This window comes from Drosophila ficusphila, unplaced genomic scaffold (genome assembly GCF_018152265.1).
Source record: "Drosophila ficusphila isolate 14025-0441.05 unplaced genomic scaffold, ASM1815226v1 contig_791, whole genome shotgun sequence".
Classification (NCBI taxonomy): Eukaryota; Metazoa; Arthropoda; class Insecta; order Diptera; family Drosophilidae; genus Drosophila; species Drosophila ficusphila.
The window spans coordinates 23,219,575-23,241,510 of NW_025064737.1; the positions used below are offsets into that span (position 1 = coordinate 23,219,575).

General features: G+C 43.8%; 3 protein-coding genes across 6 annotated transcripts in view; 1 reads left to right on the forward strand and 2 right to left on the reverse strand.

Annotated features, from left to right (window-relative positions):
• LOC108088433 (nephrin) overlaps window positions 1-15,180 on the reverse strand; it is a 68,043-nt gene extending 52,863 nt beyond the window's left edge. For all 4 annotated transcript variants that reach the window (XM_017186204.2, XM_017186203.2, XM_017186202.2 and 1 more), the window contains exon 1: window positions 14,001-15,180. The gene's annotated coding sequence lies outside the window, so the exon portion shown is untranslated. The remainder of the gene's footprint in view (window positions 1-14,000) is intronic.
• A 1,853-nt stretch (window positions 15,181-17,033) lies between these two features.
• On the reverse strand, window positions 17,034-21,711 carry LOC122320782. The gene is given in 3 exon segments (XM_043209275.1): window positions 17,034-17,266; window positions 19,028-19,076; window positions 21,682-21,711. Coding segments are annotated over 3 exon segments (312 nt in total).
• Window positions 18,580-18,981, forward strand: LOC108088359. The gene is given in 3 exon segments (XM_017186105.1): window positions 18,580-18,666; window positions 18,668-18,737; window positions 18,965-18,981. Coding segments are annotated over 3 exon segments (174 nt in total).
• Window positions 21,712-21,936: the final 225 nt, after the last annotated feature.

Genomic DNA, 21,936 nt, shown 5'->3' on the forward strand with positions numbered 1-21,936 from the left:
AGCCGGCGTCTTGTGCAAAAACATAAATTAATGCAGAACATCGCCCACAACAACGGAGAGAAAAAAAATAGCAATTAGGCCGGCAAAAGTCGAATCAATCAGACAATTCAATATAATTGGCCTAATTTATTTGCCCCGCTCGAGGGACTTTCTGTGCGATTTTTTCCGCCAAGATAATTGGCAAGACGCAACGCAACATTGTGTGTAATGAAAATTAAAAATTAATGCGCAAAGGTGGGCGCATGCAAAAATTCTTTAATCAAATCCCAGAGCTCGCCTTCGGTCAGGGTAAATATTTAATATGATTTTTTCCTCTTTTTTCATTCTTTTTTTTTGTGGCTGGCGAGTGTGTGTGTTATATTTTTTCACTTGACTCGTGTTTAAATAAATATTTGCCGTAGAGGCACTGACCTTTTGGCCTCGATGCGTCCTCTGCATTGATTGAAGTTTTCATGTTTTTATATTTTTTATGTTTTCCCCATAGATGTTCGCACTCACTGGATTCCAAGCTCATATTTTGGGCAGTCGGCCAAGGCAAACAAAGGACCACAATCTATGTGAGAAGTCTTCTTTTCTCGAAATACATAGTGCTCTTATATAAGAATTTATTCATGTGTTTTAGTCTGTGCTTCAATTTTTCATTCTTCCATTGAAAGATTACTGTTTTGATTGAGCTCCGTCTGACTTTGCCCCTTTCCTTTTGCTTAGTGTTTGAAACAAATTTAAGTCAAAACGAAGAAAATCGAGGCTCACAATTATCTCGAACAAAATTCGAGAAAGAAATACAAAAATAATTCTGGAAAAAGCCTCATATTTTAACTAATCGTTGCTATAGCAGCTTTTTAATATTCCATCCTTTAGAGAGCCGAGAATGTCATTTGCAACACGACTTAAATTCTACAGGAGTTGGCATAGAAACACAGAGCCTATTAAAATTCAATTTTTAATACCAGGACACCTGAATTTTGATTAAAGCCCTGGAGAGTAGGAGGCGAGGTGGTAACTCACAAAAGGTTTTAAGGCAGGAACAATGGACTGTGGGAATTCACCTAATACCTTATACCTTATCTCTTTGCTGCTGCCTTGGGCAATTTTGCTGTGGAGTCCGGAAATCACAAAGGGAAATTACATAAAAAACTACTCCATTTGACTAATTTAGTGCACGCATATGGCCTCCAGGGAGCGGGTGCTAAAGTTTGTGGGAAAAACGGACACCCCCCTTTCCCCATTTCCCATTTCGTACATCGTTTCTGGCTGTCAGTCACAGGAAATCTGAAACTCGTCGCCAGCCAGGTGGATATGAGGCTCTGATTCACTCTTCTCACCTGTCCAAAACGCCCTGACAGCTTTGTGTAAATAAAACAAATGGGTAAACACACGATGGCAGCTTCGGCTGCGGTTGCCACCAAATTTACCTTAAATTTGACAACATGCGCCTGGCTCACAGGTGCCGCATCTGCGGCAGACTTTCATTTGGGCCATGGCCCCTAAACTTGGCTCACAAAAGCCCCATTCCACTCTAAGCTCATCCGTCAATCAAGGCGGCGATTCCTTATTTATTTATACACTCCCGGCTGGCTTTAATTTTCTGCCGCATATTTCCCCAAGCTTGGCCCAATATTAATGTCGAAGCATTTGTCAGCGGCAAAGTTTTATTGCAATTTAAATTAACAGCTGCTGCAATCAAATTAAACGTTTTAAATTGCCAAAAATATTTACACGTATTCCGACCCGATCCAGATCCCGATCCCGAAATTTGAATTTAAATTGAACTTAGTTGGCCAGTAAGCCGCACAGCGTTCCCTTTGAACGCCTTCTAATCCTTCAATTAATAATCTTCAGCTCCCAACTTTTTGCCCAACAGCAAGGGTGTGGGCCCTCAATGAAAAACCCAAAGTTTTGTTGGAATTTTTTCCTCCTTTTGGAGCGGTCGACGAACCCTTTTCGTGGTTGGAATTTTTTGTGAGAAACAATTATTAAACGCTAGCTTCTCGGGCTTTGCATTTTTATATTCCCTTGTTCGCAGAATTAAATATCTAATTTATCAAGTCTTCGTCGCTGGTCCTTGCCCGACTTGCCATTGCCAATAATTAAATTTCCCCCGAAGGAATGCCAAGGATATTGGGGTTGGGGTGGTAAACAAATGGTTTAATGTTTCTCGAGCCGGAGAAGCAGATGTCAACTTTAAGATTTCAGCTTGTCACCTGGCAACACAAAAGGGCGTCGGCCTGAGGGGGCGTGACAGGGCTCGTTTCATTCAAACACATGACGTTTAACCCGCCCACGACAGAGCCCAGATGTCCTTTTGGCCTTGTTTTTGTTAGCTTGTCTCAGCCTTGACTGACTTTGTTTATCTTTCATTATTTATTCTCTTATCGGAACAGAGAGATAAGGTCGCCGGCAAAAAGCACACACCACATCACAACCCCCGACTTTCGCCCATAACTAATTAATTATGCCTTCTTAAAGCGGCGTTAAACTTTCCCGTATAAGTTCTATATAGTTGTACATATCGACGGAAAACTGGTAGTGCGAGCCGTGTTAATCCACTTATCCCACTGGGAATCCGTCGTGTGATGGACTGATCTAGTGTTCTGGGAATGGGAGAGTGGGAGTGGGGGGAGGGGAAGGGGAAGGAGGACACCTGGCTGCTGGCCAACAGAACAACTTGCAACTTGTTTTCGTATTAATTAGAAAAATAAACAAAGCGCCAAGCGCTGAGAAATCAAATTAAAAGTAAATTGAGAGCAGAAGGGGTGCGCTGAGAAATCGTGTCGGGGGCAAGGGACCCTTCTCGGAAAAGCCAAAACCAATTATAGACTCTGGTCGGGGGTAAGATACCCATAGTCATTTCCACTTTTCCGAGGGGAAAAGTACTCGGAGCAGCGAGTGTCTATCCAAGTATGTCGGAGAAATATTTACTTGGCTATTTAATTAATAGTCATGAATAGCGAATGACACAAATGCATTTGCATATGGCATTCTAGATTCGAGAGTCGAAAGAGCAGCGTTTTTAATTAGCCCGCGGGCCAGAAATAAATCGAGCTGGGGGCATTGGAATCGCGGATTCTTGACATGTTGCCAGCAGCTGAGAGGCGGCAAGATGCATGAGTGAAATGGCTGAGGCGTAGCACGTGCCGCATCATGGAAAATTGTTTGCATTTTCCGCCACGCCCCCTCTCGCCAGTCCCTTTTCCAGCAGATCGAGGGGTCAGGCATATGGGCGGTGGGCGGTGGGCGGATAAATCCAGTGGCGGCTAGATTACACAGCCCGCTCTCAGTTATCGGCTACTTAAAATAAACAGTTTAATGTGCAAACTTTTCGACTGTCTGCGCAAGAACAACAAGCAATCAGGCGGCGATATGCTGTTGGTTTTGGCATTGGCTGCCCATCCTGCGTGGCAAGGACTTTTCGCCGGGACAAACAAGCCATCTAGCTATGGCCAAAGTTTTTCGGGGGCAATCATTAAAATTCATTTCCTATCGACAGTCAGCAGGGAAACAACATACACACACCATACACACACACACACAGAAACACACACATGTATTCATGTTATGGATGACGCCATTTAGTTTGAATATCTATGGCAGCAGCCACATCCTTCGCATCCCTCGCATCTGTATACACAAGAGGCTGTCTCGCTCTGCCCCCTCTGCCTTTCTCTTTCCCACTCACATACTCGATGTGTTTTCACAAGTGCCTCGAAGCGATTTGAATGCGGCAATTCCTTTTGAATTGATCCCAAAAGTGACCTTTTATTTTCGATACGATTTCAGTCATTTTCGCATGGCCCCGGCTAAAAGTCTCCAGCGGCCTAGGGAACCACAGGGAAAACCAGCAGCAGAAGAAAGAGAGAGGAAGTGAGGGAGAGAGAGAGTGGGGAAAAGGGGGAAAGCCAGCGAAGCCATTTTGTTTGTGTAGTTTAAGTGCCCGCATTAGTGGCGAATATAAATTTTGTCCGTAGACCCAAAAACAGCGAATGGTGAATGGCAAACGGCGGAATACGAACCGAAATCAAAACCACAACCGAAGCCAAAAACCCCGGCGACATCCTCAGTGACAAAAGCGACGAAACGATGGCAAAAATCAAACTAAAAGTTCGCCCCATGAAAATCATAATTCAAACGTTGAAATCAGCACACAGATTTTCCCCTACGCATATGCGTAAATACAGTTGCGGGCACAATAATAGCAATAAATGGATTTGAAATGAATAATAATTTACCAACTATAAAGTACTTAATTTTAATTTATGTATTTTGATTGTATTTTATCAAAGTTTATCTTAGAAAAACATCGATTCATATTGACTGCACTAACATGATTTACATATCAAATAGGTATAGGTTTTCTATTAGCATACATTGCTTTCGCCGCAACTGTGTAACCATTGAGCACTGCGAACCCCCCGAAAATCCCCCCAGCGATTGTTCCGTGTGTATACAATGGCAACTATTGAAAATACGCAAAGCCTCTTTCGGCGTGTCCTTGTGCTGCTTCTGTGATTTCGATGCTCTTGTTCTGCCTTTGACCCCCGGAAAATTCCCGAATTGTGCCCCGACCATAGGAGCTTTCCCTTCCGCCTCCAACCGCCCCTCTCCCCTTCGGCAACCATCGAGTGCCTAGTGAATGGGACGCGTGTGCGTTTTGTTTTATTGCCAGCTTCGAACCGTTGCCAAGCCGTTTTCCACTGGGTTTGCTTAGGGCAAACACTTTCCCCGCTCCTTTGTTGGCCCATTGTGTGCGGGGATAATCGAAGCCATAAATAACAGGCGCGAAAGCTCCGCGCTTGCCCTCTCCTCTCCCTTTTTTTCGCATTTCCCCGGGCTTTTTTTCTTCTTGTTTTTGGGGCTGGGTATACGATAACAAAAGTGCCAAAAGTGACAAACAGCAGGCGACCGTCAACGCGGCCAAAGCCAACTCGTTAGTAAATCCAATTTGTGCGTGAATGTCAACAGTTTCGGTGCAGTCACAGTTAGAGTTACTATTACTGCCCTGACAGCATGCCACGCCCCCTTTTCCGCACTCCGCCGACTGCCACACGGGAAAACTACCGGAAAATGGCAACTAGCAAATGGAGGCAAAAATCGCGTGAGCTGACATGTGACCGAGTTTCGGGACGAGGGATTCAAGCGGTCCTTTTTTTTTAAATCAATTAAAAATTTACATTTCATTCACACAATAAATAATTTGCATAATAACCCAACACACACAAAAACACTTTACTATCCACACACACACACACACAGCCACACACGTAGCATCGCATAATTAAACGTTCAATTTATGCGCGAGAAGGAAAAACAAAAAATTCCATATGGCTCGCGTTTTATAAACAGTTTTCAATTAATTACAGCATTCGCTCAAACAAGGCATTTTAAATTCCGTACAAACTTTAGCTGCTGCATCATATGGCGCGTGATGCATTAACAATTATTATTGCATACATTTTGACGCATTTAAAATTTCATAAATTTACTTGGATAACGTGTGCGTGCGTGCCTTTTAAATTAATTTATAACTTTCAGTGCATTAAATCAGGGCCGATAAGGGCGTCGATGGTTATTAAAGAATCGGCATTCCGGAATATATGGCCGAGGGCCTCTGCGGCCGTTGAATTGTCACTGCAGCGCTGGCGAACATAAATCGGGGCTGTCTGTGATAAATATAGAACCTCCAGCGTCAGTCAAAGCCAGACAAAATGTCTTGTCTGGAGATATTTCTCCAGAATTTACAAATGCAATCGGCTCCAAAGGGATTTCTGCGGCATATTCCCCAGGGTTTCCGGAATTCTACGGCCTCCTTTGATGCCGAATCCTGCTCTCCGGCGGAATGGTTGGGGCGTTGGCGCTCCTCTGACAAAATATTTATTTATACAAATTCGCCACAGCGCTTTCAAGTGCAAAGACAGCAAACACATTAAAAACAATTTGATTTGCACAGAAAAAATACTGACCAGCAGACGGAATGCAAACACTTCAACAAAGCAAAACAAATGCCTGAAAATCAGTTCAGGGAAATAAAACAATATTTAAATAAATCAAAATTAGCATCAGCCGCAAAAATGCTGCCAGAGAAACAACTGGCAACCAAAAGCAAAGCAAAAATACCAGTATCTACGAGTTACAGCAGAAAGAGACATCTGTGGTGCCTGTGAATCGGAGCATGTTTTACATAATACAATTTCCATTTTCCGAAAATAAAACACACGACTCTGGCAGCGTGGCAACGTGCTAAACAGTCTTCCAATCCCAAATCCACAAGATGCGGATACACATGTAGCCGAATCTGTGGGCGAAGCTGGGGATTGGGGATTGGGGGCCACCGACCACCGCTCGTCATTTTAAATACCAAATATATTTTGATTCCATTTTGGTCAAGGCGAGCGCACTTGGGCCAGGAAACTAAACTTCATCTTGCTCAATCGGCTTGCGGTTGCCTGGCCACAAAAGTCTGCTCTGGCTCAAATTGACATTGAGTTATGGCCGAGGTCCTCTTCAGATCTTACACAGTCTCCGGTCGGATGGTCTTTTTAAATGATTTTCAAATCGTATTGCCCGGCAGTTAGGAAACGATGCTGTGTGGCCCACAAGTACGTACATATAACAAATAAATACGCAGGGATGGAATAAAGATGATTTATGTTTTTTCTCGCTACCTACGCGCTGAGCTTTAATAAATACCATAAAAAATGGCCATATTTAATTGCCGGCTGCCAGTCGGGGAAAAATGTTAATAAATGTCAGGACTGTTTCCACTCAACTGACAAAATGAGCAACGAGCTTGAAGTTGACACCGACTGTCCACCGCAGACGACGTCATCAGCGCGAAGAATAAGATAACCCAGAAATGGGTGGCGATGCGGGTGCGGACTTTCTCCCCGCTTCGCCATAATTTGACATAATTTATGAGTTTTCAATTTATCATCTCTGGAAGTGGTGGGGAAATTGGGGGAGAACTGCACTTGCATATCCACAATTTGCTCCGCATTTTCGCCTGTCAAAGGCAAAGCCCGATCGGAATGTCAAATGTCAATGCTGCTGATTGTGAGAAAGCCGAAATTGCATGTGAGGCACACATGTTCTGGCTCCCACATCGCATTAGCTTATGGCCGTCTGAGCCCGGCCTGCTGATCTCTGTGGGAAGTCGCTCCCCTTTCACCCGTTTTCCCCTTTTCACGCATAAAATATTGCCACTTGTCATCGACGAAGAGCCGTCCGTCCATCCATCCCTCGCCTTCATTCGCTGCGCATGTTGTTTTCTTGTCATTAAAGTCGTAAGCACTGTCACGTAGCTGTCAATTTACAAAAATCGCATTAGCCAGAAGAAGAATCTACATGCTGGCAGCACAAATTCGGCAGAAGTACTTACTGCTACACAGAAATAAATATTTAAAGAGTGTTCAAGCTTGATGCGCTGGGTAAATATTATCTTGTGGAATTATTACATTGTCTGAGCTTTTCTTTCACTTTAGTGGATTTGTTTCTAAAGAAAATTTAATAAGAACTTGGGTTTGTAGGAGCTTTCTTTATCTCATAAATATATTTGTCCATAGTTTTGTTATTTATTTCTGATATGCTGATGGAAATACATTTTTTCTCTCTGCAACTATGTGGTTATTATGTGCTAGATGGCATGCATTATGTATGTGCATATTTATGACAACTGTCGCTCCAGCGACTTGACTGCCGCTCACATCATTGGGAATTTAGGGCCGGAGATTACCGAGTCGTAAAACCCGACACTCAACTGCGTGTACGGGTAAGTTGGCCGGGCAGATAAGAAGGCTCAGCGAGCACTTGGCGGGCTGCACATAATTAGCGGTGGACACTTAACTAGCGACCGCCACTCGCTCTCTCGGTTCTGCTCCCCCCAGTAAATGTCAGCGTAAATTTGCATTTTTAAGACGCATAAAAAGGACTTAGCAGGAGGCAGCCGAAAAAAAGGAACGGAGAGCGACAGAGCGACTAAGGTAACAAAATGCAAAACACGCGCAACAGGAAACAGGAGCGCGAGAATGGCCGCAGGACTTAAATGCTTTTAACCTAGCGACGGGCAACGACGGGAAAAGTTGGCAGTCTAATGAAACAGGCAAAAGCGGTTAAGGAATTGTCGGGCAAACACCGGCGACATGTGCAACTGAATGGATTTGCCAGCACTCGACGTTAAACGGCTTTTCAAGAGCTTCACTCCGTGCAGCGCAATTGAAAGCAAAATCAATTACAACAAAAGGGCCTGAAAAGCATTTTAACGACAGCATTCAGAGCTCGCGCGAGCGGCTTTCATTCAATCATTTACATAAAATTTTATTTAACAAGCGAATTCCAAAGGCTTTCATTTTTAATGCATCCCCTCCCGGATGCTGGGGAGTCCCCCCAGCTCTCCCAGGACTCCCAGTTCGCCCGGGACTCCCACCCAGTTCGCAGGACTCTCGTCGAGTCCCCAGCGATTCCTGCCACAATCCGGGTAAAGAGGCTCGTGTGTGGCGGCGTGTGAGTGCGTTTAATGCGTGTCTGCATACGCCATGAAACTTCATTATGAGTGCCTCAATATTTTCGCAAATAAAATGCCAGTCGAAGGCAAATTGAAAACCCAGAGAGCCAGAAGGCTCTGTAAAATATTAGCATACTTGGGGGCGCAGTCAAAGTTTGTTTGCCGAAACAAATTAACCTTGAATATGCCACATAGAGTGGAGACGGCCCTGTCAAAACGAAGCTGAGCCGAGGAAATTATGCAAATATGTTCGGTACAACAACAATGGATGTCTCCGATAAGTCCGGTATCCCTGGAAAATATCTCTCTCCCTTCGACTGACTATCAGACTAACTGACTAACTGACTGACTGTCGTTGTTGTCCTGTGGCTTTGGCTGGTGGAAAAATGTATTAATTTTAAGCAGAACGCTGGAGACTTTGACGTCAGCTAGCTGATAAGCAGCCGCACGCTTGACAAAATCAATAATGGCAATACTGCTCTTGTTTCAGTTTCTCTGCTCTGTGTGGCTGCTGTTCCTGCTGGTATTTGCATGATTAATGAAGCCACGTAATTGATTACATGGCCACGCCCAGGCTGGGCTCAAAAAAAAAAATGAGTAACAGCAACAACAAGAACAGGAAAATGAACGGGAAGAAACAAAGGCAGAGCCAAAGGCAATGGCAATGGCAACTCGAACTTTCGCATGATTTTGTATCATCGAAGGCAAGGCACACAGCTGATTGATGCGTCTGTGGCAGGGACAAAAGCAGCGCCTCATCCACATCAACATCAACATCCACATCCGCATTCCGCCCGACTTCACCCATTCTCATCCCGATTTCCGGCATCATAATGCGACCACGCACGTGCGTTTGGCACATGATTACACAGGCAAAAAATGAACTAAAATAATAAGAATTAAATTAAATAAATATAATTCTCCTAGGAGAAGCTAGTTGACTTTTCTAAATTCTTCAAAAAATGCTCACATATAAACGTCTGAATGCTTATTTCCTACAGCCTGCATATTTATTTAAAGGTAGATTTATGACTTAGGCAACTACCCAAGCTTTTCCCCATTTAACATCATAATTATTATAATTAGGAAGTTGGACTGCTAATATTTGTTTGCTGTGTGTCCTGGCTGATCCCATGTCCTGTTTGGGCCATGTCAGAAAGGCAGGAGGAGCCAAGGCTGGCTGTCATTGACTGCGGATTGGCGTTGTCAACGATGCAGCGGGCCTGATGACAAAGATGATGATGCAGCCGCTTTCAAAAGCTGCAGCAGACAGTTTGGGAAGCAATGGAAGGAGCGGAGTGGGCGGGGGGCGTGGTGCGGTGGCTTTGGGCGGAAGTCGGGCTTTCTCATGGCTGGTTATTTATGCGTAATTTCTATGCACACACGCACAGGCTCTCGGGTTCTCAGTCCCTCTGTCTCTCGGTCTCTTTGGGCCCCTCGTCCTGGCGAGAGGGATTGGCATCCAGGATGGCGGGTGGGCACTTCAGACCCGGGCTCATCGTCCCGGCCAAGTGGTTAGCTTTGGCTTTGTTGCCAGAGTTGGCTGCCTTTTCTGCCGGGCTCCGGTGGTCGGAGCTTTGAGGCACACAATCATCAATCAAAATCAAAAGCCAAAGTACTTTTGACATTAATTTATTCAAAAGGGATACGAGCACTTTTTAACTGCACTAACACACACACACACACTCACACACACAAACGGTGACCGCAGAAAGGACGAGGATATGGACACTGTTTGCGAAATTTAACCACTCTCTCCGCAATTATGACCACTTGGCCGTAATGGTTATTTAATTTCGAATCGATGGCATGCAAATTCCTCTCCATATTCGCCGAAAGTAAAAATATTCTAATTAATATTTATGGACGCGGCGACGGGGCGCTTTGCATAAATCAAAAGCATTTGAATAATAAATACGAATTATGCATTTAATTAAGATTTGCCACAAAAATCCACGCTCGACGCTTCGATGAGTGGAAAGTGCAGGGTAAACAACAATTCAGCGATTCCATTTCCATTCCGCTTTTCCTTTTTCCCCATTGTTTCTATCTGCATGTGTGTGTGTGTGTGTGTTTTCCATCGTTTTCGTTTTCGGGCAGGCGAGATTTTGATTTCCTCAGCTTGCATCACTCAAAGCGAACGGGCGACAGTCGAAAAAAGCAAACCAAACCGATCCGAACCGAACCAAACTGAACCAAACGAACGCCGGGCGTTTTCAATCTAAATGCAAATGCTTGCGGTGTGCTTTTTGTTTCATCCTTGAGCCGCGACAACAGCAACATCAGCATCAGCGAAGCAGCAGCAACATCGGCAGTGGCAACAGCAATTCAGGTGAAATCGCAACACAGAAAGCCAATTAAGCGACTCAGACATTAATCGAAGCTCGTTGCAAATATCGCGTGGTGGTATCTCCCATAAAAAAGAGCAAGGTAAAGACAATTCGCCGTGCTTAATGCAGAAATCGCATTTGGCCAGCAGAGTTCCGTATCATGGCAATTGTGCTTTTTACCGGATTTGCTATGCACTGCAATATTTAGTGGTCATTTATCAGAACTTGCTATTTCAATTGCTTTAAATAGTTCTGATACTTGCAATACAACCTTTAAGATACAGGATATACAATATATACTATATATGTCTTTTTATTTATAATTTAAAATCAATTTTACATTTTATACTGGTTCCCTTTTCGTTCTGTGTAGTCCATTTTCCGTTTCCAATGCACACATACTCGTATGACCATGTTAATACCTATTTCCAATTCAATTGGAAATGTTCATGTTGGCTCCATAGTTTCTATTGCATTAAGGGCCAATAAAAATTTACAAGCAACCTACACGAGAATTTGCCGCCGGGAGGGCTTTTCCTCCGCTTAAGTGTGTTTGACATGAGATAAGCTCGTTTTTGCCGTCTCGCCTCATTTGCCTCGTTTACAGAGGCGAGCGGAGCAAATTGATAAATTATGTCGGACTGGACTGGGCTGTGGACCAGGAATTGCCGGCAATTAGCCAGGCAGAAAACAATTAGCATTATGTGATAAGAGGTACGCAGCACACAATAACATGTCTATCGCAGCGAGGCAATTGAGGCGAAGATCCAAAGAGGCAAAAAGGCGGAGGCGGGGTCAAGGGATTCCATCTGCAATTGAGACGTGTATGGTCAACGAAAGTCTGCACGGCCCAGGAATTCTGGGGGCCCATCGATGCGTATGCAAATCACGGCGAGCACTTTAGCGGCATTAGAATTACAAATATCCAGAGCGGCATTTGCACACCCGTTGGCACAAGGGCAACAGAAAGGCGACGATTCTTCGAAAGCCGCGACGTGACACAAGGCAAACAAAATCGAAGCCTACTCCGGCAGACTCAGATGCCGATTCAAAAATTCACATCCAGCAGCAGGCGCTTGGAAATAGATACAATGTAAATATGCAGAGTCGCGGTAGAGGATACATAAATCAGGGCAGGGCAGGGCAGGGTAGAAAATGTGAAATTAAACGCAAACAGTGGCGAAAACGGCGATGCGGAAGCATAATTGAACTTTGAGCTCGGCAAGATGGAAAATTCTCAGCGCGCAGCCAGGAGCTGCTGCTCCTCCAGACGCTCGCTGCTCTCATTAAAGCCAAATGCAATTTACGCCGATAATTTGCAATAATTTGCATACTACGTGCGGATGCAGCTGCACCTGGACCACTTTGCCCACCCACCAGCCCGCGTTTTCCCATCCAATTTTCCCACCCGCCCACGCGATGCACTCTACGTGCTCGAGCTTTTTAATTGCACGGCTTAGTCGAGGCGCGTTGCCATTTTGTAAATTTCGTTAATTGGAAAATGTGCCGGGATCAGGATTCATTTTCATCTATTTCCCAAATGCCTGGACAGCATGCGTGATCCTCGGCAGCTGGCGAAGTGCACAGTTTCCCCGTGGCCATAGCTCAAACTTAATGCATTTTATTTCGGGCTTAATGGAATTTCCAAATGGTTTTGGCTTTAAGCGAACCGAGTCATTTATCCTGCATGAAGTCTCTTCATTATGCACAAGTTTCCCGCCGAATATTTTGCTAGCTGCCTGACTGTATTTACCCATAATATTTATCCACTTTCGAAGCTCTCCGCGGGGGAAAGCGCAATTGTTCCAGCTTCGGCTGGCTGCAGGATTTATTATGCATAAAATTGCAGCGGAAAGTCAAATAAAATATGTATTGAAAGTTTTATTGTTCGGCATCCCTTTCCAGGCGACTCGCATATTTGCACATGGCACACATTTCATGTGGAACTGAACTGCCGCTCGTGACGCTCCCGGCATTTCGCTTAAAATTGAATTCTTTTTATGCATTTACCTAAATTTCGTTTTTTGTTGCCCGCTTTCTCCGTTCGCCCCACAATTTTATGTACGCAATTTTTTGTTCATCACCCGCCCAGTTTTGCCTTGCTTTGTTCATATTTTGAACTTTGTGCGGGTGTTTTCGGCTGCCTTTTATATTTGCGCTCGTGTATTCTGCTGGATTTCTATTTGCTTTAATAGACCAAACTCTGGACAGGCTTGCCCATGTAGTGCACAGTGGATATGGTATGGTATACTATACATACGTGCCTGCACTGGTTCAGGACCCTACTTTCGGCTTTGCAAATATCCTGCGGCAGCAGCAGCGTTTATATGAGAGCTTACTGCTCTCTTTTGGACGGAAAGGAGGTGCGGAGTGGATTTTGTGATTTGCTTTTTATGTGGGCCATATGGGCACCACCTACGACTGTGGCCACGCACATTTCAGACCTGTTTCGGCTATAAGGCGCCAAGAGGCGCTTAGATTTGACCGGATTGTTGCCAAGGTTGCCGGGACCAAAAATATATATCCGGATAAGAGAACGCTTGGTAAGTGAAAAAGGAAAAGTAGATTTTGTCAATGGATTTCGATAAAGGAAATTAATGTTGAGAAGTAATCCTCACTTGTGTGAAATTCCATAAAGTTAAACACTCCATAAATTCCACAAAAAAAAAAACTGCAGAGATATATTATTTCCAATTTAATTTTCAACAAAACTGGAGCTTGATTATCTTCCTAATTAGTTGACACATTTTCCATTTAAACTTTTGTATTTTTAAGCAAATAAAAAGTGTTAGTAGTTATATTAAATCATAATGTAAAAAAAAAAATAGAATGTTAAATTAGTCTCATAACAAAAAATATTAAAAAAGCCCCGTCTGGATTTGTGTACTTAAAACATTTCTAGAATTCTCTGCTTCTAATGACTTCCCTTGTCTAATTTGCTTTGCTCCTTGAGAACAACAATAATCACAGCATAAATCTCATTTCTCGAGCATCTTTCCGAGAAGTGACCATCAAAACGGCATCCCACTCAAACATGAAAATTTGAAAGGCAAACAAATCTGTCCCATAAGCAAACCCACGCACCAATAGCTGCCAGGGATCTCCAGTCCGGCAGAATGCGAATGGAGCAGTAAGCCAGGACTTACGGCTACAAATCAGAAGGACCAACTCACCCCGCTGCTATTCCGGCGCTTGCTAATCCGAAAGCCAGAGGAACTTTCAAGGCCTGCAACTCTCAGCCGGGCCACTGGCCACCGGCCACTGGCAACTTGTAAGTTTAATTTATGTTTTTGCTTGGCCAACAGGGGGAGGGCAAAAGTTTCGCCGCTCGCAGCTATTGTTCCAATGCACTGACCCGTATTCGGGAAGACGTCTGCATAAACAATTTGTATCTTGTATCTTGTATCTGCTGGATGCTGCACTTTCACTTCGGGCGGCCAACGGACGATGACAATTGTGATAAATTATCCGCCACGCGACTACGAATCGAATCAGAGGGGGTGGTCTATATGCATACTATATACGTATATTGGCCGACGAACTGTTGCGCCCACTCTGGAAGAACGCACAAAATCCCGCACCGCGAACAACACACACAGATACACGCTGACGCTGACCACTACAAATGAAACCGCAGTGTGTTATTGTGTCATTAATTTATCCTCGCTCTTTTCGCTTTATTGTTGGTTTTTTGGCGCTTAAAGTGCGAAAAGTGACTCGAATTAATTGATGATCCGCACGCAACTGAAGAACGTTAATGAGGCGTCGTGACGCGTTCACATTTCCATATGATTTACTTGGTTCTATCTGTTCAACGCGTTTTCCGCAATTCACTTTTCAGTTCGCCCGCTTTTACATTTCCCGCACACTTGGAGATGCCGCTCCTCCGGTTGATTTTCCGCTTTCGGCTGTTATCGCTGATGGTAATCCGCTTTTGCCCTAAATTTCAATTCCTTTATTTCGTTTTTTGCACTGTAGGTTTTTTGGGATTTTTCTCTTCTCGAGTGTTTCGATGGCTGGAGTGTATTATTATTTTCTTATTCCGGCACGTTGTCTTTCTTTTTTTCTATTTGTATTTTCTTTTCTTTTTATATTTTTGGTGGGCGGAAGGGGCGCGGCACACGCAACCTGACGGATGCGCAGCACTCACAGCATTCGAAAGTCACGCACTAATGGTCCGCCGCCGCCTCCTTTTGTTCTAATTAGCCGCATAAATTGCAAGTTGGCTGCGACAGAAAAATCACACCTTCCCGAGAATCCCGACCGAAACGGATCTCTGCAGAGTTGGGACCGCCAGGAATTATATATAGACAATGGTCATGGAGCAGCACCCGCACGACGAACCAAACGCTGTGAGCCACGGATAAGAACTAAACAACAAACGCAGCTGCCGCTGCTCGGCTGCTGCTGCTGCTACAGCGTGTTGTTGCTGCTGTTGCTGGTGTTGCTGCTGCCGCTCGCTGGTGTTGCTGCGGGGCGGCAACACATACGGCATATCATTCACGCTTTTTCACTTCGGGCGGACTTCGTTTACGGCGGTCACGAGTACGGGCGAACCGCTCTCCGGTTCTCAATCTCCCCCATTCATTCGCTCTCGTGTTGCATGTTGCTCGTGTGGCAAACGGCAGCGAGGCGGCAACAGCAACATGCGGCCAAGACGTGACCTTTGGCAACTGGTCGAGTGTTGTTTCGGCTCTCGGGCGCTTGCAGCCAATTAATGGGCCACTCGCCATGTGATTTATCGGCACCTCTCATAAATCCCAGCCCGATTTGGACGCTTCCCGTGGCAGCAGCATAAACAAAAACACATGCATAATTTCCATAAATCTTTTATGGCTGCGTGTAAAAGTTTCGGTTGGGCCAATTATCCGTCCCGAACTAGGCACTAATTTGACAGCAAAATGGGCACAGCCCTTATCCCTCCTTTGGGGTCAGGACAGGTCAACTTTTGGCTCTCCGGGCGCCCCATTCGTGTCCATAACTAACCCCATAATTGAGTTATCCCCCTGGTCGACCGCACAAACGGGCTTTGTTGTTGTCCTGGCCAAGGATTATCAATGGCCTGTGAGCATTTACTATCGCCCGGCGATTACATTGTTCGCATTGCTTAATTTTACTTGGTCTCTTGAGCTGTTGTAAGTCATGATGCATTTATATTAAGCCATTATGGCAAATTGGAAGTGTGCCTTAATACTTTGGATTGTCACGATACTAAGGTATCAATTATATAGTTGCAAATCACGATGCTTTACCTACAGGTATTTAGTTAAAACTTACTTATAAAAACTATTTTGATAAGCATAGGTAATTGCTTGTACAAACAAGTAAATGAAAACGAACTTTAAGCATGTAACTAAAGAAACTTAACATTTGCTCTTTAAGCTTGATATAAAAATAGAATAGCAAATCCTTCTTATATACAGATTAATTTTTCCCACTTAACTCAATTGCCCTTAGGCCCTTGGCAACATGACATTGTCAACAAATTCGTATAAGGCTACACGCAACATGTTGCTTCAACCCACGTCTAATGTAAGCAACATGAGTGTTTCGGCAACATTCAAAATGTTGCTTTCGTTAAGTGTTGCAGAATAAAATTCAAAGCAACATTTGTTGAGGAAATGCTATATGGCAGTGTTTTCCATCTACACGAAAGATTACCAAATTTCCAAACATCCGATTTGGCATACCTCTTAAAGTTTATATATTAATTCTTTAACCAACTGCGTCATTAGATTTTTTTTTATATTTTGGCCCTTTTTTTTATGATCTAATCCCTTTCCAAATTTGCAATAAATGGATTTGCTGAAAATTGACCAAAGCTCACTAGTTCTAAGCCCATAACTTTTCTAATTTTAATTTGATTTCAAAGTGACATAGCTCTAAACGTGTATATTTTAATTTTTTAACCAACTGCAGTATTAGAAAGTTTTTACTTTTCAAGGGCTTATAAGTTCGGCTCGCCGTAGCTAGCTTTTATTCTTGTTAACTACTACTTTACGTTATTTCCAGCAATCACTTGCTAATTTGAAAATAATATTTTGATATAACTTTGAGTATTGTTAAATAAAAACAACTGAAATAGGAAGATAAGAGTTGTATTGTTTTTGATTGTAGCTTGAGTCGCATTTCGTGTATTTTTCGCTATTATGTTTATAATTTCTGTACTGCTTCTCGTTAAACTCAAAATATTCTGAGAGAAGCTACTACCATCGGCTGGCTATGAAAATATTCGCTGTTGCGAAATGGGAACAGATTGTCGCCCATTGCATTGTAATGCAGTTGGCAAGCTGTTGCACCTCTAAGCCACCCAGGGCATTTCGATGGCAGCACGGCCTCCACTTTGCCCGGGGCATTAGCCTTTTTATTCACTGATGTTGCAGCTGGCGCCCGCGGCAACCTTCACACCTATGCACACGGCGCATTGTATGGCCACTTCCACTTGAGCTCTGCAGAAAAGAAAAGCGCAAATAGGATCAAGGATAACAAGGACATAACAAATGCAATGCCGGCGAGTGGCAAGGGAGCATTGTAAATGCTTTTAAAGCAATACTTGATGCCAGCTGATTGAGTGGCAAATGGGCTTTTAACCCAAAAAGGGGAGTTTGTGGCGGGCTTTGCTGGCTAATTGGGGCGTGGCCCCACCCTTCCTTGTTCCTATTTTACACACTTTTCCTTTCCCTTTCTTAAGTCAATACAAACAAATTTCATAACACATTTTTACTCAACCTATTTCGTTGTTAATTTAAATGAAACGTGTCACTGAACCAATTTGTAAATGAAACGTCTGAAAAAGCATGAACCGAGCATAAAGATAATATAATATATTTCCTTTTTCAATTATTATGGGAAGGGTCTTATTATAATGTAAGTTAAAATCCAGCTAATAAATCATAATTTAAGAAATTTATTTTCTGTGTGGCTATGACATTTGTGCATTTGTCTTGATGCTGCAGTGAATATTTGTTTCCCGGGTGAAAAAACTTTGCTTATTTCATTTTAATTGCTTCACAGTCGCAGGACTCGGCACACACACATGCACATGCATAGCAAATAACTCTCACAGTCAACTGCGGTTGTGTGCGAAACCCCTGTGTGGGTGTGTGCTCATTAAAAAGCGAGGCAGCTACGCAGAAAAGCGACATTTGCATAAAATTTCAGTGTGCGTATGTATGTGTGTCTGTGTGTGTGGAGGGAAAATGCTACCGAGAGCTGAAAAAGCGTGCCACTGACACACAACTGTCACTCACACTGGCTGAGAAACAGACAAAGCCAAGTCAAAACTTGCAAATTTTAATGCATCACAAGATTTCAACCACTTCCTATGTCTCACAAGCCGAGAAATCATCACCAGCAGGCTCGCAGCTTGACGCCGAAAATAAAGAAAATCTCCAACTGTCATGTCACGTGCCCCTGGTCCTCCCACCCCCGCTTACCCTCCCCCTCCCCACCACTTTCGTCCCACTCTCTTGGCCAAATCTGTTGAGGGCTCATTAAAAGCGGCTGCCGTTTTGGCCTAGGGGCAACTCTTCGCTTCTGTTCTAATGAAGTTTTCCTCAAAAGGGTAGCTGTAGTTCCCTTTAATCGGTTCGAGCCCCCTCATTCCAAAGGTTAGGAAACACTACTCTGTGATGGCTGCCGTTAAATTGTCGTTTCCTTTTTTACGCACCAAACTACGCAAATGATTGACAGCTGGACATTGTGGCTGAGTGAATAACTCACAGGCCGACAGGCTGGCTGGCCGCTTGATTTATGGGGGCGTGCCCCGGACAGCCGTGCTTTGGCGCTCAATTAATGCGGAACCAAAGTCAAAAGTCACCGAAGACGACCGCTTGTTTGGCAGTCGTGTGGTCCTCCCGGCGATGGATTAACACATCTCCGGGGGCAACGGCGACAACCCTCGTGGCAAGGTCTTTGTCTTGCGACGGAGGCTGGCCGTCATATAAATCAACCATAATCAACGCGAAATGCGGCTTGACTTGCTATAGATGGACTCCGATACCAGCCTAGATAAGCTACACTTGGCAGAAATGAGTCACGCTACCGATTTGATATTAACTTCTAGTCAAAATATGTCACAACAATGATGAGTTTTTATCAACATAGAACAGAATTGTATTGCTTGTTACACTTTTAGCTCTTTTGGGGCTATGAGAATTGTAACTAGAATTTAAGTTAAAAAGTTAAGCTACTCTGTAATTTTTCTCTGTGTGCACGAGAGGGTGAAAGAGGCCGCGGGGCGCATAAATCTAAATTACACCGAAGCACCAGGGGAATTGTGGCCCAGAACTATGAGGGAAAGTCGGCTCAAGATCCGAATCTCCCCCGAATGATAGATAGAAAGTGAGAGGAAATTGCCGGCACTCGTTTGCTTTGTTTGTTTGCTTGTTCGGAATGTTTCCTAATCGGCCAAGGAGTCGTTCACACCTCCCCGCATGAGGGTTCCTTAATTGCAAGTTATTGATGAGCCCCCATCCCCCAAAAATGGCCCACTAAACATTCAATTTTCAGAAACACAACAGCCCAACAAGCGAACACCTTTGGCAGTGTGGGAAAGAAATCTGGTAATATGAACTGTCAGCAAAATGAACCTTATGAAAAGTCATTGACAGGAGCAGCACAACAACAACAACAGCAGCAGCAACAACAACAACAGGAGGCGGCAGGATGATCCTGTGCCCAGGTCCTTCAATAGGTGCGTGTGGGCGTCAACGGCAAAAAGTGAGATGCAGAGCAGGGTTTTCCGTGCGAGAGCAAAGGAAAAACGAGGAAAACAGTCAGTGAGAGGTAGACAGAATCTCATTTGTGGTTATGTTGGCGTGTCAAAAGCGGACAACAATGACAACCTCAGGAGCAGAAACCAGAGCGGCAACAACAAGGTTGTCGGGCTCTTCCACACCATATGGCCACCATTTGCCTGCACATTATAAAAAAGGAGGAACCAAGTCGGAAACACGGCCAGGGGATCAATGAACTCGATATACCCTCTCTTAACAATCCACTGATGACGCACTCTAATTTAAAGATAACTATCTATCAAAATATTTTGGGGGTATACAAAAGGTCCGCTGATTGGTGGTTTCTTTTTTAAAGCCAGTATATTAATATTGGTTTTTGTTAATAAGATATTTTAGGTAAAATTCATGTTTCATAAAAATAAATACATAAATAAAATAAATAAAAAATTTGGTTAGTATTATATTCATTTCCAAATCGAGTTTCCCCATTTTGGCTTTAAATTAAATCCACTGCAGACAAGATTCACTGCGTTCATTGTTTTAGCCGTCTGCCAGTGAATTTTATTTCCATCGCCATATTGATTTTATAATTTCCAAAGTGTTCATAATTAGCCACGCCCCTGTTCGAACACCGCCCTGCCACAAACTCAGCTCCGTCTGACGTGTCAGAGACATGCAATTTGGACCATTCAAAACCGAGTCTTTTTGGCCCGTTGATTGGACAGCGCCAAATCGAGCTCATCCGCAGATGTATCTGTTAGCGGGTGGTGTCTGTACCTGCCATCGAGTGTGTCTGAGTGCCCGAGAGCGGCATTGTTCGGCGGATCCTTTTCGTCCTTTGTGCCGATGCCATGCTGTTCGTAATTATAAATGTCAATGCCAATTGTAAGCGACCTTTCCCGATAATTTCACACTTTTCAAACGGAAAAACGACTGTGTGCGCCTTGCTGTGTGATGGTGAGTTGAAGTGTGTGTGTATATGTGTATGTGCGTGATGCTCATTAGCCGCAAAACTCTCGCAATGCAGTTGGCTAATTGAAAACGCGCGCCTAATTACCGATAATTGATCAGCTTACGAATGGAGTTGGCTGCAACACAGCTGGCCGATGACCAACTCTGAATGGTGGCTGACCTTTCACCCTGCGTGTCCTGCTCGCATCAGCGGCGGCCCATTAGTGCTGCCCCGCTCGTCCTGCGAGTCCTTCGAGTCCAGGGCCTTTGTCAAACAGGACAACAATACGACGGCAAAAGTGCGACCCTTCCTGCCAGCATTTTCAAGTGTTTATTCCTGGACACTTCAGGTCTCTCTCTCCCTACAAAGTGTACAATGCGAGGTGTGAAGTTTGTTTATGGTCAAGTGGTTTGCTTTCCTTTTTTGTTGCCAGTTTGTTGTTGTTTTTTTTTTTGCCACGGGCGCTGAGCAGCAGGCTCGCCAGTTGTTTGCAGGACACTAATGACCACTCGGATCTTATCTGACACTGCTTGTTGATCTTGGCCCAAACCACGCCTACTTTGTTTGCCCAGAACTCCTTGCCCCCTCACTGCAAACATTGAATTTTATAGTGCGGAATCGCTGGCCGCGAATAATTTTGCATATGCTGGCCATAAATAAAAGTTTGGGCCACTGGTGGGTGCATGTTGCGGTTTGGCAGGATCGAAAGTTGCACCGAAATTCCATGGTGGTTGCGTTTACAAAACCAGAACCAGTGCATGAAACCTCCTCAAGCAAAGAGCTTAATTAAATATATGTACAAGAAACATCCTCTGGCAAACAACAAACTTTCAAAATGGTGAAACAAACTCATATTTTTTAAAAGCATTCTACCAAAACAACCGCTGCGCAAATAACAGGTTAAATCATTAAATCTAAACATTGAAAAGTTTCATTTAAAACACAAAATAATGTTTTGATATCGAACTCCAACTGTTTAACCAGCTAAAACAATTTACTGTCTAATTTACTTTACTAATATAAAGTTTTTAAATACTTCTATATGAAATTACACTTAAAACTATAACCATTTTCATGCAAAATAAGCCCCTAAATATGAAATAGTTTGTGATAATTGAATCCTTGGCTTTTATGAAAAATTGTAAAAACTAATCTTTAATTTACCAGACCGCTCAGCTTTTGCTGCAGATACATGTGCTTCCGATGCCACAAAAATTCGGGATGCTGCAAAACTTTATATGTCCGACTTGTGCTCACTCAGCGATATTGCTGAAAAATAACTGAAACACTGTCAGCGCAAACAACAAAATCAACTATCCTGCAGATCCGAACAAAAAGTTACTCCCACTGCCAGCCATACAGAAAATCATCGAAAAAGTGATGCCACGAAAGCTGGCAAAACGCACTTTATTACGACGA